The sequence below is a fragment of the Suricata suricatta genome, chromosome 3 (assembly GCF_006229205.1).
Source record: "Suricata suricatta isolate VVHF042 chromosome 3, meerkat_22Aug2017_6uvM2_HiC, whole genome shotgun sequence".
Taxonomy (NCBI): domain Eukaryota; kingdom Metazoa; phylum Chordata; class Mammalia; order Carnivora; family Herpestidae; genus Suricata; species Suricata suricatta.
In genome coordinates, this window is record NC_043702.1 from 135,607,726 (window position 1) to 135,635,255 (window position 27,530).

The 27,530-nt window shown below is 46.7% G+C and overlaps 1 protein-coding gene and 1 long non-coding RNA gene across 2 annotated transcripts in view; one reads left to right on the top strand and one right to left on the bottom strand.

Annotated features, from left to right (window-relative positions):
• Window positions 1-365, bottom strand: part of QSOX1 (quiescin sulfhydryl oxidase 1) — a 35,321-nt gene extending 34,956 nt beyond the window's left edge. The window contains 2 exon segments of the mRNA XM_029935264.1: window positions 12-281; window positions 284-365. Coding sequence (XP_029791124.1) covers window positions 12-281; window positions 284-365 — 352 coding nt within the window.
• LOC115288184 lies at window positions 107-13,781 on the top strand. The gene is made up of 3 exons (XR_003906851.1): window positions 107-402; window positions 7,844-8,295; window positions 13,482-13,781. It is a non-coding gene; the product is annotated as an uncharacterized LOC115288184 (long non-coding RNA).
• The last annotated feature ends 13,749 nt before the right edge of the window (window positions 13,782-27,530 follow it).

Genomic DNA, 27,530 nt, shown 5'->3' on the forward strand with positions numbered 1-27,530 from the left:
CAGCAGCAGCAGCAGCGACGGCGGCGGCCCCGAGCGGCGGCCACACCAGCCCATCCTCCGCGGTGGCGCCCACCACTGCGCACCAGTTTCGGAAGAGTAGGCGCCCGGCAGCTTCGCCGCACCTCCGGCGTCCATCGAGGGGTGGGGCCACGGGGCTCCGCCCCTGCATCTCGGTCCCGCCTCTTTCCCCGCCCCGTAGTCCGCCGAGGCCTCCGAGTCGGCGCTGGAGTGTCCTCCCGCGGTCGGGGGCGGGGAGCGCAGACCCCGCCCTGAAGTTCGCCCTCCAGCCCCAGATGAGTGGGGTATTTGCCCTGCAGAAGTCCCCACCGGTGTTCCGGTCGCTGCTGGGGACTCGAGGAGGTCATTTGGCTTCTCACGAGCCCCGTATCTAACGGAAAAGGAGTAAGTTGGAATAGATTGGATCGATTTAGGCTGTACCAAGAAAGTTCTGGGAATCCCCTCCACGCAATAAGACGTGAGTTAGAAGCAGGTGAGAGAGAAGAGGGAAGGTCTCTGAGTCTGTGCTCATCACGACTCCACAGGGATTAGATGTGCCCACACCCCTGAGGTCTGTGACCATCCAAGGGAAACCGTATTTGAGGGCTTCCTAGTTGTGGACGAGCAGCCCCCATCCAACTTCGCTGGGCTGGACTGGCATGGCCATTAGGGTGGAATCGGGGCATCCTCAGCACACAGGTCTGGCCACTCTCTAAGGTGGTGAGGGGTTTCCTCCAGTGGGGGCTGCCGTCAGCCCCAGGGCCCCCACGTCTAACTACCCAGCCTCCTGGAAACCCTGTGTACTCAAGTGTCCCTCTCGAGTAACCCCAGAAGTAAGTTTGTGTTCGTGTGTATTAAGGTGTTAATGGATCATTTTTTCCCCCTGGCCACCTTTTGTAGCTCCTAGACTGATTGACTTTGAGGGGAGAAAGAGCTCCTGGGAGGGTTGTCACATCATCTTTTTCCTTTGTTTGTGGGGTTAGCCCAATCATCTGTGAGCCATGTGGGACTGGACTCATAGTTCATTTAACATTTATTGAGTGGTTTCTTTGTGCCAGGCACTGCTCTAGGTACTGAAAATAAGACAGTAAACCAAACCGAGATTTTGCCGTCATGGGCTTACATTCTGGTTGGGATAGGGATAGACAGATGAGACACAAGCAGATGTAGATGTGATGATGACAAATGCTGTGAAGAACTAGGGTAGGAATAGAGTGACAGGGGAAGGGCTATTTTATTTTAGACAGTGTGGTCAGGGATGAGCCTACCCCTAATATTCACAGGGCCATGGTCAGAAGCGCAAATGGAGGCCCACATATCGTATGTGCACATATTGAGGAAGTACAAACCAAGTTAAACTGGTCGGTATAAAATTCCTATCCTTTCATTGTGACAAGTATACCTTCATCATAATCTGAAAGGCCAAATTTAAGTTTAGAATTCTTGGACTCCCCCAAGATGTGCACTGGAATGGGGTTGCCTAGGAGGTCACCGGTCACTGGCCCTCAACCTTCCTCCTACTCTGCACCCCAGCTCTGTCCCATGCTTCAAGGGGCCGTGTGCTCACTACTTATCTGGGTCAGCACATCCACACCTCCTACAAATAGCTGTTCTTGGCTCCTCCAGAGAATGGAAAGGCTGACACAGTCTCTAGAAGCTGGCCTGGTGCTATCGGGACAGAGAATTCTAGGGTCTCAGGTAAGCACAGTAGTGACTAAGAAGGGGTAAGGAGCAGAAGCTTTGGGTGGGCACATCCCCTTGGTGCATGGACTTCTTGCTCTGTGGAAAGGGGTGTGGTTAGAACAGGGCCAGAGAGGGGTGCCTGGCTGGCTCAGTTGGTTGAGCATCTGACTTCAGCTCAGATCATGATCTCCCAGTTCATGGGTTTGAGCCCCTCCTTGGGCTCTGTGCTGACAGCTCAGAGCTTGGAGCCTTCTCCAGATTCTGTGTCTCTGTCTCTCTTTCTGCCCCTCCCCTGCTTGTGCTCTCTCTCTCTCAAAAATAAATAAACATTTAAAAAGAAAGAAAGAAAAAGAAACAGGCCAAAGAGCTCTGAACCAAAGGTAGGGGCTTCTCCTGCTCCCTTCTTTTTTTTATGTTTACTTATTTTTGAGAGAAAGAGTGCCAGTGGGAGAGGGGCAGAGAGAGAGGGAGACAGAGGATCCAAAGCCAGGTCCACACTGACAGCAGAGTCCAACGCAGGGCTTGAATTCATGAGCTTGAGATCATGACCTGAGCTGAAGTCGGACGCTTAACTGACTGAGCCACCCAGGCGCCTCTTGCCCCAGTCCTAAGGCAGTTTTAATGAGGTAACATTTGAGCCAAATGAAGTATGAGAGGGAGCCTTGTGGCAATCTGGAGTAAGAGCGTTCCAGGCAGAGATCTGGAGGTTAGGGCTTTCACTCCTTTCCCATATTCCTAGTCTCAATGCCCAAAGTCTTGAACTGCATGAAGAAATTATATGTTGACCGCTTGGAGTGTTAGTACCTCCCCAAACTCCCACAGCCAGTTCCAGACGCTGAGTACCCCTCCCTGCCAGTCCTGGACCAGCTTTCGCTACCCCACTTCCCTCACTCCCAGCAGCCATTAGGACCAGGCTTGGCCCAGGGTCATCAGGGTAGAGTCCTAATGGTCTTTTGATTCCTGGGGTTGGAAGTATTCCAGTGGCTGGATCGGGTGCCAGTAAAAGCCAAGTGCCTTTAAATGTCTCTATTGTTACACAGCGCTGTAGTTATCTTCCCCCAGAGGCGTGAGAATTAAGGAGACAATGTCTGCTAAACATGCTGAGCCCCTGGGAGAGACACTGAAGATGAGCACACAAAGATTTGCTTGTTCACATATCTGTTTCAGAGCATCAGAAATGGAAAAGAATCCAAACTATCTGAATGAAGTAGAGAAAGTTTCTTGGCAATGAAGTCAAAGAAGTTAAGATTGAGAGTTGTCATATCTAGGGCTTCGGTGTCGCAGAATAGGGATTTTCAACTTTTTTTTGTCTTGGAAGCCTCTGTTCAAACAGAATCTTGAAAGGAAACTTGAACCGACAAAAAAAGCCAGCTGAAGGGTGTGACCTAGAGCAATACCCACTTTCTGTGGTCTGCAGGGCTTCTGAGGAGCCTGGGGGCTCTTCGGACCACCATCTGAAAGCCACTGGTCTAGAATTGAAAGCAGAAAACATAAGAATCACAACTTGCCCTGTTTGCCCTTCCAGAAGCTTCCTGATAATAAATAGATGGCAAAGAAGGAGATCTACTCAAGAGTGAGATGTGAGGAGGAGAAAGATGAGGAAAACACTGAAAGGGGGGGGCTTAGGAATTCCTACCCAGGTCCCCTGCTCCCCTTCCCACATACAAGGTGTAAGAAAGTGAGCCAAGAGGACCCAGATGAGAGAGTATCATAATAGTATTAGATAATACTTTTGCACCTGCTGTTCTAGACACTTATAGACATTACTCATTTAATCCTCACACCAACTCTATGAGGTTGATAATATTATCCCATTTATACAGATGAGGAGACTGAGGTAGAAGGAGCCCTGTTGACTTTCCCACTTGTGAATCATTCATGTATTATGCATGAATAAAAGAGAGGGAATTTGGGAGTCTGTCAACCAAAAATAAGACAGATGGTCAGAGGAATGCAGCTTACACACAAATACAGATAATTATGGTGAGCAACAGGATTGTGTTTGGTAAAACATGTCACCCGGTAGCAGCCCATTAGATGACTTCCCACTCACTCATTTGCACCGAGGATGAGAAAGGGTGTGTGCAGCTGGAAGGCATGTGCCCAGCCGCCAAGGGACCTTTGCTTTGTCCCTTCAAGACACCGCTTGGTCTTACAGATGAACCCTTCAATAGCCAGGACTGGTTAGAATACCCATTCTGACAGCAGGGAGAGAGGTATGAGAGTCTGTGTCAGATAGGTCCGGCAGGAAAGAGAAAGCACATCCAAAGGCTTCATTAATGCAAGGACTGTTGACAGAGCTGTGTGCAGGATGAAGGGAACTGACAAGAGCTGTGAGGTCCCTAGTGACTAACAACTAGCAGAAATCTTTTGAGTGCCCCTCTGCTGGGGAAGATAAGGTGAAGGAACCTTGTGAGGAAAACCTGTGGGAGCTGGAGTCAAGGAAGAGGGGCCACCCAACCACAGCTGTAACTGCAAAATGCCAGGAGCACAGGGAAGTGTGGAGGGGAGCAGGGAGGCACCAGGAGAGTTCACTTCTACTACCTCTTTCTCTTCCAGTCCTCTAGCTGTGCTTCCCATTGGCCAAACCCAATCAAAGCCAGAGGGGGATGGGGGCCCTGGCTGTGGTCCATGGAAGTGGGTTTCTAAGACAAAAGGCAAGTTGGAAGAGGGTGGAGAGTAGAGAAAATACTACCAGTAGACGACACCCCAGTACAGGGTCTCTAAACATGGGTCATTGAGGCCTTAGAAATGAGAATGGAAAATACAAAAATCCCTGACCATCCTTCTGTGAGTCTCTTGGGTGGGAGCAGAGGGCTGGAGAGCCACCTGACCGCTGGAGAGAGAACGCCGTTGGAAGAAGGCTGCTAAGCAGTTCCTTCCTGGCTCCTCGTTCACACTGTTCACACTTATTCCGGTTGTCTTATTCTTATCTGTAGATAAGCTCAGAGAAGTGAAGGGATTTGCTCAAGGCCAGACAGCAATATGAGTTCATAACCCTTCCAGGAGCTTCCCCTGAAGTACTCTGAAACTGGCCCCTGTACTTGGAGGGCAGGCAGAGACCGAAGAAAGAGGCAGCCCCTCCGGGTTGGCAGCTGGCGGATCTACTATGCAAAGGGAACCTATGTTTGAGCTTGTCCTGGGCAGCAGCATGACTAATGGATTCCGGCGCTTGCCTGCCAAATCTTAAATGCCTCTAACTGGGTTCAGTCACAGAAACCATGTCGGTGTTCTTCACACCACATCACTATCTCAAGACTATGTCCTTGGAGGAGCCCCTTGGAGTGGGAAAGGCGAGCAGAACCCACATTCCAAGGACAGGGGAGGGGCTGAGGAACCTCTGAGTGCCTGGGTCAGATCATGGGGCAATTGGCAGTCACGTCTTTTTGATGACCTTCCTCAACAGCACGGTAATGATAGAGTCCATTTGTGTTGGCCTTTCCAACACGACCAGTGAAGTATTGAGAAGAGGACAGGTCTGAATGGTGTATCTGGGCCAGAAGCCAGTGTTCATATAGAGCTTCCCCAGTGCCTAGGTCGCTTGATAGCAATTCACAAGGAACAGGCATCCCCAGCCCTTTCTCTCTCTCTCTCTCTCTCTCTCTCTCTCTCTCTCTCTCTCTCTCTCTCTCTCTCTCTCTCTCTCTCTCTCTCACACACACACACACACACACACACACACACACACACACACACACACACGGCCCTCCCCTCCCCCACCCCCACACAGAAGGAAACTATTTAAAGTGGAATGAAGATAAAAGTCCATAAACTCAAGACCTTGTTTGGGTTCTCTGACTTATATCATGAATGAAACATTTTGGGGACCTTCAAGTCATCAAATGAGGCCTGAGGTCAAAAGCAAGAAGGCCAGATCCTGTGTGCTGGGAAGGAGACAGCCCAGTCTTCCCCCTTCAAGGCTTCTGGAGACTTGGCCAACTTTGTGATACTGTGAGGTTTATTTGGGGGAACTGTAGGTTTCTGGAGTAGGTGACCTACTTTAAGATATTTTCTGCTGTGGCTTAAAGGGGTGTCCTGTAGTTCTTGTATAACAGATAAATACAAATAACTACAAAGTATAACACTAGTCCTGGGAAGGGGCAGAATTTATAAACTTTGTTTATGGCAAAAGCCTTTGCAGAACTTGACTGAACAGAGGACACACATATCGTACATGTTGGAAGCTGCGTGCTGCATGTGCATGAGGAGGGAAGGGAGGGAAGAGCAGGCACAGGCTGGACGACAGCAGTCACCTGAGGCTAGTGTGGGGACACCCACCTTCTACCTCAAAGCTCCAGGTTTGGGAACTCTTTTGGAGGATGCTGGGTATGATAGATAAGAACCTGGTCTTTAGAGAGAAGATACTTGGCTTTCAATCCTTGGCAACTGCCTCCACCTCTCTTAGCTTCAGTTTTCTCATCTGTAAAATGGGCACAGAGGCCAACCGAGTTTTGGAGTTCTTGTCTATGAATGCGGTAGTGATTGTCTTCTTTCCTTTTCTTTTTTTAGAGAGAGAACTCAAGTTGGAGTAGAGAGAGAGAGAAAGAGAGAGAGAGAGATTGAGAGAGAAAGAGTGAGAGAGAAAATCCCAAGAGGCTCCACACTGAGTGCAGAGCCTGATGTGGGGCTCAATCTCATGAACGGTGACCTGAGCTGAAATCGAGAGTCAGATGCTTGCTAAACTGACTGAGCCATCCAGGGGCCCCCCACTGTTGTGATTTTCTTACTTAGCTGTGGTTCCACCGCTCCTCAGACGAGATTCACCAGTCCAAGTGGTAAAAGTTTCTATTTTGAAATACCTTTCCAATTTTTGATTTCTTAAGTGCTTTTTTTTTTAAAAAATGAAATGAATAAGGGCTGAATAGACAAGCACAGAGTACTGTGAGGGCAGTAAAACTCTTCTGTGTGATATTGTAGTGATGGATACATGTCTTTTTACATTTGTCAAAAGCCACAGAATGCCCAACACCAAGAGCGACCCCTAATGTAAACTGCAGACTAAGGGTGATAATGGTGTGCTGTAGGAGTTTCATAGGTCTTAACACATGTATCACTCGGAGCAGGATGTTGATGGTGGGGGGTGCTATGCACAGTGAGGGGGTATGTGAGAACTCTCTGTACTTTCTGCTGAATTCTTTTGCGAACCTAAAACGCTCGAAAAGATACAATCTGTTTTTTGCTTTTTTTTTTTTTAATGAAATGATGAGGAACGCCTGGGTGGTTCAGTGGGTTAAGTGTCTGACTTCGGCTCAAGTCATGATCTTGGGGTTCTTGAGTTCAAGCCCTGCGTCGGACTCTGTACTGACAGCTCAGAGCCTGGAACCTGCTTTGGATTCTGTATTTCCCTCTTTCTCTGCCCCTCCCCCACTTGTTCTCTGTCTCTCAAAAATAAATAAAAACATTTAAAAATTTTAAAAATAAATGAAATGATAAAAACAGATCGATAACTAAAAAAATACATATATCCTTAATGGAAAAATTTTTTAATTTGGCACCCTATTTTTTAAAAAAAATTTTTTAGTGTTTATTTATTTTTGAGAGAGAGAGAGATAGAGTACCAGTGGGGGAGGAGCAGAGAGAGAGAGACAGGGAGACACAGAATCAGATGCAGGCTCCAGGCTCCAAGTTGTCAGCACAGAGCCTGACGTGGGCTCAAACTCATGAATAGGGAGATCGTAACCTGAGCTGAAGTTGGACACCCAACCAACCAAGCCAGCCAGGTGCCCTGTTGGCACCATGTTTTGGTCCCTGAAATAATTTGGGAATTTTGGTGGCCCATAAAAACCACAAAAAGAGTTTATGTGATCGACTTGCTATTGAATGCGTAAAGGTAAGGCCCGGTCTCACCATCAGAGTGAGGGCATTTCTGGTGCCAATTACCCACCTGCAGAAAGACATTCTCCCCAGTCTGGAATATGGAGCTTGCAGAAAGCAGCCCTGGGGAGTTGTACAGAGGGCGTGCGATGCTCGGATCTCAGCAGAAAGCTAACAGTAATAACCTCCCTGTCAGCGATCATCGCTTGCTTACTGTGGGCCGAGCACGCTGCCAAGCAAAGGGGCTTGGGGGGAGGGTCTGTGTCATGAGTAATACCACTGGGTCCCCTCTCGAGTAAGGAACAAGCACAAGAAACACACAGATTCAGACTCCTCCGCTTTCTTACAGATAAAGCTGATTGCAGCATGTGGCCCAGAAGTCCGCAAGGTGTTCCTTATACTTCACCTTAGAATCGAAGCTGTCTCCCAACTGCAGGCCCTCTCTACAGGGGCTGAGCCTGTCCAGGAAGCTGACCAGAGGGATGGGAAGACACCCTCCCACAGGCTGGCAGATCTCAGAGGAGACTCAGCCTCTTGGCCCAGGAAAGCTCCGCATGGGGAGAGGAATTTCTGCGTCATAGGGTTGGCATGCACAGGAGTCCCCCAGCCCCATCCACAGCTTTCCTCTCTGTGGTTCAGTTACCTGCAATCAGGAGGAACCAGAAGCAGATGATCCTTCTCCTGACTGATGGTCAGAAGGTCAGCGGGAGCCTAATGCTACATCACAAGGCCTAGGTCATTCCCTCCCCTTCAGCTCATCACGTAGGCATTTTATCACCTCATGTCATCACAGGAAGAAGGGTGAGTAGCACAGTGCAGTAAGAGACTTGGGGAGAGACATTTACATAACTTTTATTATGGTATGTTGTTCTAATTGTTCTACTTCATATTATTCTTGTTCATCTCTTACTGTGCCTAATTTCTAAATTAAACTATCATAGGTGTGTATGTATAGGAAAAACATAGCACATTCAGGGTACAGTGGTTCTGGCATCCACTGAGCATCTTGGAACAAATCCCCTGCAGAAATGAGGGGCAGATTACTGTATGTAGTATTGGTGGTTTCCAGACTTTTTCTCAAAGTGGTTGTGCCATTTTATATTTCCACTGACAACGTATGAGTGTCCAGTTTGCACCACACCCTTGCCAATATTTATTTGGTAGCTGTTCTGGTAGGTGGGTAGTGGCATCTCATTTTGTTTTCATTTGCATTTCCCTGGTAACTAATGGTTGGACATCTTTTAATAGTTTTTCTTAAATCTTTTTGTCTGTATGAAGTATCAGAGTTTTGTGGACCTTTTTAAAGATTGGGTTGACTTATTACTGAGTTGTAAGAGTTTTGCATATATATGTGTGTATGTATATGCATATTTGCTAGATGCAAATCCTTGCAGATATATACCTTATACACATTTTCTCTCAGCCCATAACTCACCTGCTCATTTTCTTGATGGTGTCTCTTGAGAAGTTTTTCATTTTCATGAAGTCTCATTTATCAATTAAAAAAATTTTTTTTAATGTTTTATTTATTTTTGATACAGAGAGAGACAGAGCATGAGAGGGGGAGGGGCAGAGAGAGAAGGAGACACAGAACCGGAAGCAGGCTCCAGGCTCTGAGCTAGCTGTCAGCACAGAGCCCGACGCGGGGCTCAAACCCACAAACGTGAGATCTGACTAGAGCCAAAGTCAGAGGCTTAGCCGACTGAGCCACCCAGGCGCCCCTCAATTTTTTTTTCTTTTAAGGTTTGCACCTTTTGTGTCCTAAGAAATCTCTGCCCACCACAGAGTCACAATGATTTCCTTATGTTTTCTTCTGGATTTCTTCTAGAAGTTTTATAATTTAAGCTTTTACATTTGTTTACATATGCTTAACTTTTTGAGGATTTTCCTTAATTAGAAGAAGTCCTCTGATTTTGCTTCTTTTTTTTTTTCCAAAATTATTTTGGGTATTCTAGTTCTTTGCATTTCTATAGGAATTTTAGAATCAGCTTCTCAATTCTAAAATTTTAAAAAGCCTGCCGAGATTTTCATTGGGATTGCACTGCATCTATAAATCAATCTGCTCTGCCACATTTTAATGTTTTTAATTAGCGAATGTTGTAAGCAATGCTCTATGCATAATCAGACTAGGAAGCAGGGATCCCAGGCCGGATTGCAAAAGCCTTTTGCCACATCACGAGGGTTAGACTGAAGCAATCTCAGTATAGCTCATGCAATAGAGTAGGTCTGCGGGCCCTGAAGCAAGCTAGCTGCAGACTTCTGCTCTGTAATCATGTCTGTTTTGTACATTTATTATTCATGTTCTTTATTTGCTTGCTGTTACCTCTCAGAATTTTAGTCAAGTCTTTGAAAATTCCAGCCTATCTTAGCAGTGCTATGAGCTGAAGCCAGGGCGGTGAGCTCTAGCCTGTGTGGTAGGGGTAGCTATAAAGGAAGCAAGAGGATTTCAAAACCATGTCAAAACTCTGGGTGCCTGGGTGGCCCAGTTGTTTAAGCGTCTGGCTTTGGCTCAGGTCAGGATCTCACGGTTCGTGGGTTTGAGCCCTGCATCCAGCTCTGTGCAGACAGCTAGTTCACAGCCTGGAGCCTGCTTCAGATTCTGTATCTCCCTCTCTCTCTGACCCTCCCATGCTCACAGTATCTCTCTCTGTCTCTCAAAAATAACTAAAAAACATTTAAGAATTTTTAAAAAAGCAAGTCAAAACTCAACAGGAACAGATCTGAGACTCTTGGTCAGCTGCAGGGGCTGCCTGACATTCTGGGATTTGTCTGAACAAAGAACACCTTCAGAAGACTCTTGGTTACATTGAATGAAATCCTTAACTGACCTGGTGAAAGCGGGAAAGGGGAACCGATGGCCTGGAGGAACCCAATCGAGAATAGGGCAAAGGCCCATCTGGCCTCAGAGCCGCCACGGCTCCATCTTTCTCTCTGTACTTCTAGTCTCCACCTTGGCTTTAGTCTCGTAGCCTGGCTGCTTCCAAAAGTGTAGAACTATAGTCATATGCTTTCATCTTTGGGGTCAGGAGAAAAAGACAAAACTTCTCTCCTGACCCTAGTTTGAAAAGTACTGGGGAAAAACCCTGGCCAGGCTTGGGTTATGTGTTCCTTCCCCGATCAGTCGCTGTCATCAGCGGGATGGAATATCACCACTGGCTCATCCAGGCAGTGTATCCATTGCTGTAGGTAGTGGGGTGAGCACAATAATTGGCAGCCCCAACCAGAACTACATGTCTGGAGTAAGAAAGGAATTTTCCAGGGAAAAAGGATTCCTGCCATCTGGGAAAGAGGTCAGATGGGGCTGTGCAGACCAAAGCAGACGATGGCCTCCACTAGGAGGTATAAGTGTAAGGTTCCACTGGGAGAATGTGAGGGTCTAGCACAGTGCCTGGGACAATAGGGTTCAACTAATTGTTGTTTTTAAAAATAGTCAGGAAGGCTGAGGTCTGAGTACACCTGGAGATCACAATACCTATGTCAAGGTGTATCATGAATGTCCCAAAGATTTTCAGGTGTCCAGATAAACTTGGCTCAAGCCATTTAGGTGCAGAAATGGGGAGAAACGCATGGAAAGAAGAAAGAATATCTTGCAAGAATTTGCCTGGCCCACAGGAGGCTCTCAGTGCTTGCTGTAGGAATCACCCAAATGAAATCTTGAGTGTTCTTATGTTCTCAGGTGACCCTATCAGCATCCCGATGTTATTTTATGCATTCTTATTTTATGATGGTCTTGCTGTCAGCAAATACCCTGGACAGAGGCAGAGAGGCTGTTTCAGACTTCTCCCCAGACTCTGTCCTCTGGACCTTTCCCATAGCACCTCATTCCCTGCTCAACACCTTTCAGTGGCTTCCCATCCACTTAGGAAATCCACATCTGTACCTCGACCCAAAGGCACCACCTGCGGCTCAAACCCCGCCTCCCGCCCCTGCTGCTCTGCCCTCTCTGGCCATGCCATGAGCCTGTGCTCATCGATGCAGTTTTCTTTTTTAATTTTAAATCCAGCATCGTTAACACACAGTGTTGCATTAGTTTCAAGTGTACAGCACTTGATTCAACAATTCCGTAGTTACTCAGAGCTCATCCTGATAATGTTCTCTTGGTCCCCTCCACCTATTTCATCCATCCCCCCACCTCCCCTCCGGTGATCATCAGTTTGTTCTTTATGGTCAAGGGTCTGTTTTCTGGTTCATTTGGGGTTTTTTCCCTTCGTTCATTTGTTTTACTTCTTAAATTCCACATATGAGTGAAATCATATGGTATTTGTCTTTCTCAGACTTTTTCACTCAGCATTATATCCTGTAGCCCCACCCACACTGTTGCAGATAGCAAGATCCCCTTCTTTTGAGAGCTGAGTAATATTCCATTGTGTACGCACACCGTGTCTTCTTTATCCATTCATCAGTCAGCATACACTTGGGTTGCTTCTGTGTCTTGGCTACTATAAATAATGCTGCATTAAACATAGGGTGCATATATTTTTTTCAAATTAGTGTTTTCATTTTCTTTGGGTAAATACCCAGAAGCAGAATTACTGGGTCATATGGTAATTCTATTTTTTATTTTTTTAGGGACACTCCATACTCTTTCCCACAGCAGTGGCCCCAGTTTACATTCCCATCAACAGTGCATGGGGTTCCTTTTTCTCCACATCCTCACCAACACTTGTCATTTCTTGTCTTTCTTATTTTAGCCATTCTGACAGGTGTGAGGTAATATCTTGTTGAGATTTGATTTGCCTTTCCCTGATGATGAGTGATGTTGAACATCTTTCCATGGGTCTGTTGGTCATTTATGTCTTCTTTGGAAAAAGTGTCTCTTTGGGTCCTCTATCCATTTTCTAACTGAGCTGTTTGGTTTTTTGGTTTTTTATATATTTATAGAAGTTCTTTATATATTTTGGTTATGAAACCTTTATCAGATACACCATTTGCAAATATCTTCTCCCATTGAGTAGGTTGCCTTGTCATTTGTTGATGGTTTCCTTCACTGTACAAAAGTCTTTTATTTTGGTGAAACCCCAGTAGTTTAATTTTGTTTTTGTTTCCCTTGCCTGAGGAAACATATTTAGAAAAAAATGTTTCTATGGCTGATGTCAAGGAAATTGCTGCCTTCTAAGAGTTTTATGGTTTGGGGTCTCAATTTAAGTCTTTAATCTGTTTTATTTTTGTATATGGTATGAGAAAGTAGTGAAGTTTCATTCTTTTGCCTGTCCAGTTTCCCCAACACTGTTTGTTGAAGAGACTGTGTTTTCCTTATTGTATATTCTTGCCTCCTTTGTCATAGAATAATTGACCATATATGCATGGATGTCTGGGCTCTCTATCCTATTCTGTTGACCTATGTGTCTATTTTTTTGTGCCAATAGCACACTGTTTTGATTACTACATCTTTGTAGTATATTTTGAAATCTGGGATTGTGATACCTCCAGCTTTGTTCTTTCTCAAGATTGCTTTGGCTATCTGTGGTCTTTTGTGGTTACATAAAAATTTTAGTATTATTTGGTCTCATTCTGGCAAAATGTTGAAATATTTTTTAACATTTTTTCTTTTTTTAAAGTTTATTTATTTATACTGAGAAAGAGAGAGGGAAAGATGGTGTGAGTGGGAGAGGGGCAAAGGGAAAGGGAGAGAGAATCCCAAGCAAGTCTCTGTGCTGCCAGCACAGAACCTGACACAGGGCTTGAACTCACAAAACCATGAGATCATGACCTGAACCAAAACCACGAGTCAGACACTTAACCAACTGAGCCACCTAGCTGCCCCCAACAATGTTGATATTTTGATAGGGTTGCATTAATTTTATATTTTGCTTTGGGTTGTATGGACATTTTAACAATTTTGGTTCTTTCAAGTCATGAGCATAGAATAGCTTTCCATTTGTTTGTGTTGTCTTCAGTTTCTTGCATCATATTTTATAGTTTTGGTGGTACATGTCTTTCATTTTCCTTTTATTATTTTTTTATTGTCTTTATTTTTTTTTAACTAGGCTCTGTGCCCAGCACGGAGGCCAGCGTGGGGCTTGAACTCATGACCCTGAGATCAAGATCTAAGTTGCGATCAAGAGTTGGGACGCTTCATCATGAAGTATGATCTGTCCAGAAAGGTCAATATTGCCACTATTGAGAAACACCTGACTTTTCAATGTTCACTGAGGATTACTATTGTACCACTTCATTTAAATGCTGAAACGTTACCACTGGATTTGTCTTTCCACCATCCTACTGCCATGTTCCCTTACAGGAGTTGACAAGCCTGTGGTTAGTGAGCCAGGTCCAGCCTGCTACCTTTGTACATAAAGTTTTATTGGAACATAGTCATACCCATTTGCTTACATTTATCTGCAGCTTCTTTAATATTACACTGTGGAGTTGAGTACTTGTGACAGAGATCATATGGCCCTCAAATCCATGATATTCACTCTCCTGCCCTTTACAGGAGAAGTGTGCCATCTCCTGCTTTATGTTGTAGTGTCATGGATATTACTTATAGCTACTTCTAACATAAAACCCACAAGAAAATATTTCTTTGCTTCAAATAGTCATAAATAGTTTAAAGAAATTAAGAGGAAAAAATCGACTTTTCTATTTGTCTAGATAGTTACATTTTCAAAGCACTGCATTCCTTCTAGAATCTGAATGTCAATCTGGTATTGTTTTCCTTTCGCACAAATTTTATCATTTCTTATAGTCTCCTTATTATAGACTCCTATGTGAGTCTCCTTAATTTTATTTTTAAATTTATTTTTATTTTTTATTTCATTTTTTTTTAAAGTAGGCTTCACGTCTAGTGCAGAGCCCAGTGTGGGGCTTGAACTCACGACTCGAGATCAAGACCTGAGCTGAGATCAAGAATGAGACACTTAACAGACCAAGCCACTCAGGTGCCCCTCTTAATTTTATTTGAAATGGTCTTTGCCCTCATTCTTGAAGGATATTTTCATTAGCTCTAGAATTGGCCTGTTTTTTGTTTTTGTTTTTCTTTTCACCACGTTAAAGATGTCTCCATGGCTTCTGGTGAGAAGTTAGCAGTCATTCATATCACTGTTCCTCTGTACGTAACATGTTATTTTTCTCCTACTGCTTTCTCTTTCTCTTTGCTTTTCAACAGTTTGATGTGCCCAGGCAGAGTTTTCTTCATGTCCACCTTGCCTCAGGTTCTGAGCTTCTTAAATCTATAGATTTATGTCTTCCACCATATTTGGGAGAGGTTCAGCCATTATTTCTTCAAATATTTTTTTCTGGGGATGCCTGGGTGGCTTAGTTGGTTAAGCCTCCGACTTTGGCTCAGGTCATGATCTCAAAGTTTGTGGGTTTGAGCCCCTCATCGGGCTCTGTGCTGACAGCTCAGAGCCTGGAGCCTGCTTCCAATTCTGTGTCTCCCTCTCTCTCTGCCCCTCCCTGCTCATGCTCTGTCTGTCTCTGTCTCAAAAATAAATAAAAACATTAAAAAATATTTTTTTTTCTGCTCCACTCTCTCATTCTTCTCTCGCTGTGACTCCCCTTATAAGTATGTTAGACACATGCTCCATGAGTTCCACAGGTCTCTGAAAGTCTTCTGATTTTCTTTTTAAATTTGGTTTTCTTTTCTGTTCTTAATTTCTGTTGATCTTGCTTTGAGTTCACTAAATTTTTCTTTAGTCCTCTCCATTCTGCTGTTAAGCCCATTCCACAATTTGTTTTTATTTCAGATATCATCATTTGAGTTACATCTTTTTGTTCTAGAATTGCCATTTTATTACATTTTATGATTTCTGGGTTCCCTGCCTTTCTATCCGTTGCAAGCATATTTTTCCTTACGTCATTGAACACAGATATATAGTTCTTTGAAGTCTTGTTTCCTGATTCCAGCATCTGAGTCCTTTGTGGTTGTTTTCTATTGAGAATAGGCTACATTTCCTTGTCTCTTCATATGTCAAAAGATTTGGATTATCTTCTATACATTGTGAATACCATGCTTTAGAGACTCTGGATTCTGATGTACTCCTCCAAAAAGTTGATTTTTTTTTTAATTTGACTTATTTGGGTTTTAGCAAGCCCTCAACTTGGCCAGACACAAACCACAAACACTTTGTCCTGAGAATGAGCTCAAAATCAGTTTTACATTAATCTCTACCACTTGAATGTTTCTGTGAGTTTTGAAGGCATTCCATTCCATCTTCATTCCCCCGAAAATTTTTCTTTTGTCTGCTGCTTCCTACTTTGGAGGAAAAAAAACAGGTCATTTTTATGGCATGAGGAGGTTGGACGGGAGGGAGAGAAGGTGGTTGCAGAGAAGAACATGGGGCCCTGATGTTGTTCCTGGTCCTTCTGCCTTAGGTGACCAGGACCAAATGTCAAACTCTGCATGGCCTTCTGTGCCAGAGCATACCCGTTCCCCATAGGCCCCCGGTTGCCAGCGGTAGTCCCAAAACAACCTCCGTCTGTGTTACACACAGAGACTGTCGGGCACCCGGAGGGTGCCTTCCCCGCCCCTCCTGCAGAGAGAGCCCGAACAGAAGGCTGTCCCCTGGTATGCAAGCCCTCTGTACATGCTGCTGTTTACCCTCCACCTCCCTTCCCTGGAAGCAGGCAGGTTTGTTGGATCCCAGAAGGCAGTGGTACATGGAGGAGGGGCTGGAGGGGGGCATGAGCTTGGAGTCAAATAGACCTCATTTGGACCCACAGATCTTCCCCTGAGCTGTATCTGACCCTGGACGGTGTCTTCTTGCTCTCTGATCCCTGCTTTCCACTGGGAGAATCTACTCTCTCTCTGTCATCAGTGAGGCTTATTTAAGTTTTATAAAGTAGCCCTTCTCCAAACCGCCCGCACAAGTCCTAATCCACCAGAGAGCTTTCACAGGGAACCTTAGACTACATAGTGCCACTCTGGGGCAGCTCCAGGCAGCAGACACTGAGCAAGCGGCCAGCCAGGGGAGAGCTGCAGACATTAGAGCTGGAGGGGCTCCCCAAGGAGAGCAAGCCCCAACACAGATTAGCACTCCCTTTGTTCCAGGACAGCAAACTCTAGCCTGGGTTTTTCTTGGGACTGGGTGGAGGTGGAAGGAATTGCTCATGCTTCGGAAGGGAGTGATCTCAGAATGCAGAGCTGCTGCTGGGCAGACGCCCTCCCCTTACACTCATCTCCAGGTTTCAGGGGATCTCCACCTTCAGTGGCTGGGGAGTAGAAGATGGACCCCACCCACAAAGGAACACAGGGCTTGACTGACAGGCCACGAAACGCTTTGGCACCTGCTGTTTCCTTTGTTGGAAGCAGGCGGGGCAAGCATGAAACTGAAGACACTGAGGCCCCAGCAGCTAAGAAAGTTGCTGAGGGTTATTTGTCTAGTAAGTAACATCCTCTGGGGCCCAACCTAGATCCAGCAGACCCCCGCCCGCCCCCCAGGCCCAGCGTCAGGACCCGAAGAGAGATGACAAAGGCCACTTCCTTCCTGCAGCAGTGCTGCTCCACTTTGTCACCAGGTGGCTTCCCACATTTCAAGAGAGACCAGGTCTTTTTTTTCTCTCCTCAAACCTCCAGCACACCTCCTCACAGGAGACCTCACTTCAGTCATTTTGGTGACAAAGTAGAAGCCACCAAACTACAAACCCCCATGCACCTGTGCTCACCTTCTTTGTTTTCCTTCCGGCTGTTTCTTCCCTGCACACGTACCCTGGGTCAGGCCCTCCTTATCACTCAGTGACTCTTGACCCTCACCCACACCCTCCAGGAAACCTACTCTCTGCTTGGTGATTCCTTCAGCAAACAGACACGTTCTCTGGCTCCCACGAAGACCAAGAAAACAAACCTGGAGGAACACACCCTTCTCCAGAAACCGTCCTATCTCCTTCCTTCTCTTTGCAACCAACCTTTACAACAGAGCCGTCTGCATTCACTGCCTCCGCCTCCTCGCCCTGCCCTTAGTCCTCAACCCACTCCGGCGGGTCTCTGACCTCACGTCGCCGCTGAAACTGTCTGTCAAGGGTGCCAGCAAGCGCTGTGTTACGCCATCCAAAGCTCACACCTGTCTTCCTCTTACTCAACCTCACACGGTCTTTGACACAGATGATGATGGCTCCCTGTTCCTCGAAACGATTTCTTCTTAGGCTTCTAAACCACACGGACTCATTTTCTATTACTGCAGTAACAAATGATCACAAACTGAGTGTCTTAAAACAACGTAAATTTATCTTACAATTCGGTAGGTCAGAGCCCAACGCAGGTCTCACTGGCAGACGTGAGGTGCTGGCGGTGCCATGTTCCCTTCTAGGGGTTCTAGAGGAGATTCCTGCCTTGCTTATTCAGGTCGTTGGCGGAATTCATCCCTGGCTGTTGTGGGACTCGGGCTCAATGTCTTTGCTAGCTGCCCATGGAGGCCCATTCCTATGTTTTGGATTTGGCTTCTCCGTCTTCAAAGCCTGCAACCGAAGGTCAAGTTTTTCTCCTGTTTCAGATCTCTTGTGTGTCTTTTTCCATCACCACAGATCTCTGATCCCCTCTTCTGCCTTCCATTTTGTTTTTAAAGGCTGTGCTGGTTAGATTGGGCCCATCCAGATAATCCAGGATAATCTCTCTCACTTCAAACTCCTTAACCGTCATTGTTCTGCCTGGTGCCTTTTGCCACAGATTCCACGGACAAAGGAAGGGCTATCTTTGGGGTCTGCTGTTAAGCCCACCAGGCCACTCACCTGTTCTCCTAGGTCACCAGCGCTTTCTCACTCTCCTTTCCTGCTTCTGTCTCACCCCGTGAGAAATCTGCAGCTTCAGCTCTCAGATCTTCTTATCTGCTACATGCTCTCCATAAGCAAGCCCGTTCAGTTCTGTGGCTTTCAAATACATCCCCAAACCAATGCTCCTAAATGCTTATTTTCAGCCCCAGATTCACTCTTGAGTCCAAGTCTCATCTATCTGGGGGCACCTGGGTGGCTCATTTGGTTGAGCATCTGACTTTGGCTCAGATCATGATCTCGCAGTTTGTGAGTTCAAGCCCCACACCAGGCTCTGTGCTGACAGCTCAGCCTGGAGCCTGCTTCGGATTCTGTGTCTCCCTCTCTCTCTCTGCCCCTCCCCCACTCACACTCTGTCTCTCAAAAGTGAATAAACATTAAAAAGGGAAATTAAAAATAAAGATTCATCCATTTGACTCAACATTTTCAGCTGAGTATGTGACTACCATCTCAAACTGAAACACTGGGTATTTTATTTATTTATTTATTCATTTATTTATTTTTTACAAACCCTGTTTACCCCTAGCCTTGGCCACACCACTGAAGGCATCAATTCAGCTTCTAGCTCAAGCCCTAAACCTAGAAGTCATGCTGGATTTCTCTGTGTGTGTGCATGTGTGTGTGTGTTTTGTTCTTGTTTTTTGAGAGAGTACTAGTGGGGGAGGGGGAGGGGGGAGAGAGAGAGAGAGAGAGAGAGAGAGAGAGAGAGAGAGGGGGAGGGAGAATCCCAAGTAGACTCCACACTGTCAGCGCAGAGCCTAATGCAGGGCTCAAGCTCACGGACCACGAGATCATGACCTGAGTCGAAATCAAGAGTTGGAAGCTTAACCGACAGAGCCACTCAGGTGCCCCTCGATTTCGGTGTTTAACTGCCCCCTTCATGCCATCAAGCAGCCAGGCTCATTGCCCTGCTCTCCACGGCTTCTGCTAGCTCACTACCCCTGCCGATGCAGGCTGCTTCTCCCTTTCACTGGGGCGCTGGAATTGCCTTTCTGCTTGTGTCCAGCCTTTTCTCTTCCCCTAAACCCATTCTCCACACTGCAGCCGGAGCAAGTTTTAAAAATATAGCCAGACTGAGTCCCATCTCTGCTTACTGTCTGTTGCCTAAGCCCGACTACTCAAAGTGTGGTCTGCAGGCCAGTGGCATTGGCCCAACCTAGGAGCATGTTAGGAACGCAGGGTTTCAGGCCCCCACCGCAGACCTTCTGGATTCGAATCTGTACTTTAACAGGACCCCCAGATGCTTTGTGGGCATCTTAAACTATGAGAAGCGCATGACTGGGTCTCTCTCCACTTTTCTGACTTCTGTCTTCTGTCACTCTTTCCCTTGGTAAGTCACTTACCATTAAGTGACATAGGCCTTCTCTCTGTTTCTCATATTACGTCAAGCACACAAGGGCCTCAGGGCCCTTGCACTTGCTGATTTTGTTTCTTGGCACCTCCTTTCCCTGATTCTTTAATAAAGCGGGTTCCTCCTAATTATTCAGGTCTCAGTTTTAATGTCACCTCCTCAGAGGCCATCGGGGAGCATCCCACTGCATGTAGTTCACCCTTCCCCCTCTCCCCTCACCAGCCATCCACTCTCACTTTATCCTGTTTGTTTCTGTCACTCCCCTTATCTCCGTAAGGCTCGTGTTTATGTCTTTGCTTTCTTGTTACACAGCTTCCTCTACCCCCCCCCCCCCCCCCCCCCCCCCCCCCCCCGCCCACCCTACCTCAAGGAGGTAGGGTGAATGGAGGCAGGGACCGTGTCTCACTCACTCCTGTTATCTGGTGCCTGGAAAAGAATCTGCCCAAGAAACTGAGCGAACTAGCAGCAAATACTCTGCCCTTCTTTTGTCCCACTCTCTCCTGTTCCCCTCTCTCCACAGTTTCTGTTCCGGTCACAAGCTCTGGCCTGAGGCTGGATCAGGTAGCCAGAGTACCCGGATCTCCAGAAACAGCTTTTGCCCATCACCAGTCAGGCAACGAGGTTTTTTTGCAGCACTGAATCTGGTAACAACTTTGAGGATGCCTGAGTCCACATAATAATGACACTTAATGGGCAGGACCTAATTAACACTTACTGTTTGCCATGCACAGTTCTAAGCGCTTTACCCCTGCAGAGGCTCACTTACTCCTGTTATTCGTTGCTGATATTATCTCCATTCTCCAGACATGGAAAACAAGGTGCAGAGAGATTAATTAGCATGCTCAAAGTTTCACAGTAAGGGACTGGCAGACACAACATCCTTTGACCCAGACTGGGGGGACCTCTTCCCTGGGCCTCATGCTTTAGAAGGCCTTGCTCTGGAACCATCCCTGTCCCCTGGGGCACAGAATCCGAGGGCCAAGGAGAGAGCCCACCCCCGGCCTTGTACCCCATACTTGGGCCCCTGGGACTGTGGAATTCCCCACCTAAACGCCTCTTCCCTGGCTCCATCTTCCTGAGGGTGGACGTGCCCAAATGGTGGCCAAGTGGAGGCTTGTTGCAAAAGGCATGGGCAGAGCTCAGACGTGCAGGCTCAGCGTCCACACGCTTTGGGGGAGGGCCTTTGGGGCGTATGGCAGAGCAGGGCCTCCAAGAGAAGGGGCCGCTGGCCCCACAGCTCCTCACCCACAGGACTCTGCACTTCAAGTGTGGGAAAGCCAAATCCGCCTCCCAGGTCTTCGTGAAGTTTCCTGTGTCGAGATGGTAGGAGAGAACGTATTTTACTTAACAGTTTGTTAGCTGCCTTGATAACTTTAAAATATCGGAAGTGGTCCATGCCTCCATTTGTCCTCCTGCCCTGGCCCCACAAGTGTTGGGGGTGGGTCTGAGTGGACCCCAGCAGCCTGGCTCGGGGCCTGCGTCCCAAGCCATCACTGGGAAGCCTCTGCACTCTGAGCCCGTGCGCCCTCCAGAGATCCGGACCCTCAGCTCCCGGGGAGGCTTGGCCGAGTCTGTCCAGTCCCGTCCTCTAGCCACTTCTCCCGGGGGAGATCCAGTATCGGTCATCACTGTTTCCACAAAACTCGGGATACTCCCACTGGTGCCCCCGGAGGCTGACGGCTTAGGGAGGCCGGCTCTGGCTGGTGTCCTGGTGCTGCATATGCCTTGGGTTCAAATCCCAAACCCATCGTTTATAAGCTTTGTGGCCTTGGGAAAATTATGTAACCCTGGAGCTGTTCTGTGTTCTACCTTCACAGATGAAATGGGAAAGTCTTCACACTCAGGAATGTTTCTTATCATCATCATCCCCTCTTACCCATTGCTCGGAGGCCGAGGGGATAGAGCTCAGCGGCCTCTCCCGATGCTGTCCCAAACCCACCCCAGCATCGAGCTGGCAAGGAACCCAAGTAACTGGCAACAGAGACCCTCCCAGTTAGGTCCTGGGGCCTGGGCACGGCCGAGCTGGGAGGGGTGTGGGGTGGGGTCCCCTGCAGTGCTCCCAACCTGGATCCCGTGGGGCTCTCAGGACCCAGGGCCTCTTTTCCCCTTTAACGTTCCTTCCCTGTGAACTGCGAAGGTCTCTGGCCGTCTCCTTTACTAAGAACGATTGAGCCACACACACACGTGCGCACGCGCACACACACACACACACACACACACTCATGCATAGACATGCACATTGTTTTAGGTGAAGTAATTCTTAGTGGCTAAATATAGACCATTGTCTGACAAGAGTTTAATGTTATTGAGAAATGAAGGTTTCCTTTTAACTCATCATGGAACCCTCCGCAGGTAAGATGTTACTAAGGGTGGGGATGGGGAGGAAAGCCCCAGGGATTTCTACAGAATAGGATGTTAAAGCTGACATTCCTTCCTTTGCCCCATTGGGGCAAATGTGGCATCTGAATTCCTAGAAATTGAACCGATGCAGTCCTAACTGGGGCCCAGAGACTCCCCGAAGGGCCTGGTCAAGTGCTGGCTGCACGGCCAGATGGTCTGTCCTCTGCACCGACACCCAGAAGTCAGGCCTGTTTTCAGAAGGAGACAAGCACCCACACCCAGGATCGGAGAGCCAATGGCGGTGGGCGTCCGCAGACAGACGCAGCGTAGAGCTCTTTCATTGGATTACTGGGATCCCCGGCCAGCACCCCGCTGGCTGGCTGAGTGAGACTGGGCAAGTTAATGACCCGACCTATGCCTCAGGCGTCTCATCTATTAGGTGGCTCTGCTAATAGTCTCGGTTTCATAGTGTAATTTTCAGACTAAGTGAATTAGTCTACATTAACCCATGTAAACAGAGCAGAATGTTTAGAATGGCGACTAACAAGTAAATATTCGGTGATGTTGTTTGTCATTATTATACATCATCCAAGGGGAGCAGGCCAGAGACTTGGGAAAGGGTGCCGCCACATGACGTTTTTAGTAAACCTCCTCCGTGGATCCTGATGCTGGCCTGAGCGTCGGTGTGCGGTGAGGACGTGAGCCCAGCCCGTGGGGGCTTTGCAGCCTTGCTAAGGGACTTGGTTCTATTTTGAACAAATGGGGAGGTATTTAAAATTTTTAATTTTGCTCTCGGCAGGTCTTGCAGGCTAATCTAGAACCTGGTGAGCTGGGGGCCTGAGGTTGCCCTCCCCGAGGTATATGGGAAGGGAGGGAGCTCATTCTGAGTCCTAACAAAAGGACAATGTCCAGGTGAAGCGACAATGACCAGAAATAAACATAGGAGAAAAGGCATGGCTTTGGGAACCAGACAGACCCAGGTGAGTCCAGATTGGGTAACGTACAAGCTCTGTGTTTCTAGGCAAGGTCCTTAAACCTTTGAAACCTCAGTTTCCTCACCTGTTCATAAGGCAGTTGTGAGGACCGAATCCGATGATGCACGCCAAGTCCTCAGCACAGAGGAAGTAAGTTGGTGCTCAGAGAGCCATCGTATTTATCGTTAGGGCTTTTGTGGAAGACTCTGAGAAGCAAAAGGCAGTTGTGAGGGTCAGGTTTGTCCAGAAAGGAGAGAGACGTTTTGACTAGAGACAGGAGCACTCTAGGCATGAGAGAGAAGAGAGAGCATTTTCTGAGCCCACCATGCTTGGGCGGAATGCAAGGTGTGGTATATACACAATCGAATACTACTCAGCCATAAAAAAGAATGAAATCTTGCCATTTGCAACAACGTGGATGGACCGTGAAGGTAGTAGGCCCACGGAAACAACTCAGATAAAGAAAATACTTTCTGGTTTCACTTATATGTGGCATTCGAAAAACAAACGAATGAACAGATAAAACAAGACCCACAGATACCAAGAACAGATTTGTAGTTGCCAGAGGGGTGGCCAAGTGGAGGGTGGGCAACATGGCTGAAGGGGATGGAGAGGCAGAAACTTCTAGTTAAGTCATGGGATGCAAGGGGCAACATGGTGACTAAAGCTGATAATCCTGTATTGCAAATTTGAAAGATGCTAAGAAGATGCTTAAAAGTCCCCATTGCATGGGGCGCCTGGGTGGCTCAGTCGGTTAAGCGGCCGACTTGGGCTCGGGTCATGATCTCTCGGTTGGTGAGTTCGAGCCCCGTTTCGGGTTCTGTGCTGACAGCTCAGAGCCTGGAGCCTGCTTGGGATTATGTGTCTCCCCTCCCCTCTCTCTCTGCCCCTCCCCTGCTCAGGCTCTGTCTCTCTCTGTCTCAAAAACAAAGAAACATTAAAAAAGAAATTAAAAAAAAAGTTCCCATCACACACAAAAAAAACCCTCACAGTTTTTCTAACTTTGTGTCATGACAGACTTCCTGTAGTGGTCATTTCCAGACATCTACAAATGTCGAGTCGCTATGTTGTGCACCTGAAACTAACATTGTGTGTCAGTCACACCTCAGTAAAAAAGAAACAGGGAAACAAAAGAGAAAGGGTTGGGTCAGAAATAAGATGTGAGGGTTTTGTCCACCACTCATCTGATTTATACCACGTCTGAGTCTCTGTTTCTCGATCACGAAATAAAATGCTTGCTTCACCGATTTTTATAACAGTTAAATACAATAATGTATGTAAAGCATCGGGGGTGGGGGGGAGGCAGGAAGAAGACTTAGCCTCCTTAACATGTTCGCCAAACTTGCTTTCCATCAACGAAACGACCTCTGGGGAGAGGCAAGGGGAGGGGCGTGGCTGTAGAGAGAAAATGGGGGCATGTGGGTCTTGAGAAAATGATGTGTCCACTAAGTTAGTCAGAAGGCTTTCTGGTTTCTTCTTCCAATTTATGAGACTTATTCTCACTTCTCCAGAGCGCCTTTGCACCCCTGGGAGACCTGACGCCTCCCAGTTGCTCAAGATCTCAGGCTGGGGAGCAGAGCCCTGGTTTTGGTAAATTACCCCAAGTGTTACTGCCTCCCGGTGAGGCCTCTCGCTGGGTCCTCCTCCACTCACGTTCCCACCTGCTCCCCCCCATAACTGCCACCCTGCAGCTGCTCAGGAACTGGCAAGAGGCATCTTCTGCTAATGTGCTTGAAAGTAGATATTTGTGAATGAATGAATGAATGAATGAATGAATGAATGAATGAATGGAGGGCTGAACCCCGTTATGTTTTGTCTCACACCCTCATCCGAAGTCATACAAGGGACATCTGAAGACCTTCTAGCTAATGAATGAGATCAAGAACGACGGCTCCTTCTGGAACATCTTGAAAGCAGGAGAACGAGTTCCATTTGTGGGCTGTTGGGCACGTGGTTGTGCCCAAGGGTGGAGGGACAGAGAAGATGAGTGGTCACGCACTTCCGGTCATAACAGAGCAGGTGGAGGGGCGTCGGCATGGTGGTGGGACAGCAGTGTTCCTCGTTTACACCTCTCTTTAGTCACACACTCAGACGTTCTCCAAGGAAGTCAGCAGCTCAGCATAGGTACACTCGCAGGTGCTGCTGGTGGTGGAATAAACAGCCACATTCCTGCTCTTCTTCTTTATCCATGGGACCTGCCTCAGACGCTGACAATTCTAGATGCCTGCTTTCTGAGTTTCTCTTACAACTCGAGGAGGGCATTTTTGCCAACAGCATTTAAAGGAAAGTTCGCTGAAGACTCATGGAAATAATTTTTTAAGTATTTTTACAATTACATGTTAAAATGGTAAATTGTAGTAAGGGTAAATAGTTAATATTTACAGGGTACTTGGAGCTGCTCCAGCCCTCTGGCCATCCTCATCAAGGGAGTCAAGGGGGAGCTGACAGAGAGCTCTGAGGCATTGACCAACCCTGACCTTGTCTGCCTCTGGATTCCTTGTGATGTGACAAGTATGAGCCCCAACTCTCGACCTACTTCAAGTGCTCTGTTCCTTGCAGTCAAGTGCATCCTGGCTGCTACAGTTCTTAGTAAAATGTACTTTTCACGTTGGTTATTTCACACATTGAGATTCTTAGCTCTTTTTATAAGTAACGATGTAGAAACCAAAATAATTTCGTTTCCACTCATTGGCTCCTCTCAGAAGAACAAAACTCTTACTTAAATGGTTCAACTTCCTCACAAGAAACCAGCAGATTCTCCTCTCTTCTATTCTGGGCCTCCAAAATGATAAAAATAGCACATTAACTTCTTAAGACAAACTATCTTGTTACGTATAGTTTGGGCAGTGCTACTTTCAGAAAGTAGAATTAACAAGGTAATGACCTCGAAGGCCAGCCACAGGGATTAATCGGTATTTCAACTCCCGAGGATTTCTTGACTAAATGCCTTCTCTGCCCCCTTTCTCCCAGAAAACTCAACCTTGAGACTCCTGGTAAGAATTTGGCATAATCATTCTATTTTGCTCATCTAATTGTTTGAATTCATTTTCTCAAAATAGTAGCAATCATGCTGACAGACCAGTAGTCAGGGAAGTTATTTAGATGATTATTATTTTTAAAAGTATTTTGACCATACTTTAAGCGGGTCAGCACACACTCCTGTCTGTGTTGTGGGAACTCAGAATCCTGGAATGTGTTTGGAGCTAGAAGAGTGGTTTTGAGTTTCCTGACCTGCATCCTTCAGGTGGGAAGACAAGTTGCATAAAATGTATTTTTCAGTGATGTGCTTGTTCGAAACAGAGACACAAGAAAGTTGGGTATCTGCTTATAAAAGGTGTTAGTGTCATGACAACAAAATAAATCTGAATAAGTAATAGAGTTACAGACGCAAGAGAAATGTTGACCTCCAGTTCCCTGCACATTGACTTGCCGAGGCCACGAGTTAGTGCTAGGAACACGACGACTCCTTTCCCTACACTGTCTACCTATTGTCAAATGCACATCTTTAAAGAACCTTTTTTTAATATGCAGGAGTAATAAAATATTATTAAAAGTCTTTTATTTTAGAGAGAGTGGGGGAGGGGCAGGCTCTATGCTCAGCACAGAGCCTGGTGTGGGGCTCAATCCCACCACCATAGGAACATGACCTGAGCCAAAATCAGGAGTCAGATGCTCAACCGACTGAGCCACCCAGGTTCCCCTAAATTACTAATTATGTTAAATGAATCACTTAAATCGTGCATGACAGCAACATGTTTTAATTACTTTGAATATAGTTCTAACTTGAAATAGAAAAATATTTAGGTTGAAAAGCTGTGACCCAAATTTAGCTTCCGCAGAAAGTAGTACTGGAATAGCTTTGAGGTTGTCAGAGGAAGGGGAGGGGGTAGAATTCCATCCAAACATGCCCTCTTTACATTTAGCAGGAAGTCAACAGCAGGGGTTGAATTCGGCCTTTTTGGTGATGCTTTAGTTTTTGGTAGACGGAATATTAATTTTTATTATCAAGATGATACTTGCGTGTAGCAAAAAAAAAGGTATTAATTAAACACCCACACCCACACCCACCCACCCACACACACACACACCTGTGGAACACATGCGTAGTCTTCAGCCCCATTCTCCTCCTCATCATCCAGAGGCACCCGTTGTTAATCATCGCATTCCAGCATCTTTGTTCTGGTCTTTACCTCTGTATCTAAGAAAATATGCCATATCTTAAATCACTAGTTTTAGGGGAGACTGGGTGCTCAGTCGGTTAAGCATCTGACTTTGGCTCAGGTCACGATCTCACGGTTTGTGAGTTCTAGCCCTGTGTCAGGCTCTGTGGTGACAGCTTGGAGCCTGGAGCCTGCTATGGATTCTGTGTCTCCCTCTTTCTACACACCCCCTCATGCTTTGTGTCTCTCTCTCTCAAAATTAAATAAACATTAAAAAATTTTTTTAATCACTAGTTTTATAATTTAGCTATTGACTTCCCATATTCCTTAAGCTCTATAGAAACAGAACCAATGGATTGCATATGGAGAGGGAAAATAAGGGAGAAAGGCCAGAGGCATGAGAGAGAGAGAGAGAGAGAGAGAAAGAGAAAGAGAGAGGCATGGAAGGAGTTGGCTCCTGAAATTGTAGGGGTTGGGAAACACAAAATATACAGAGCAGGTTGGAGA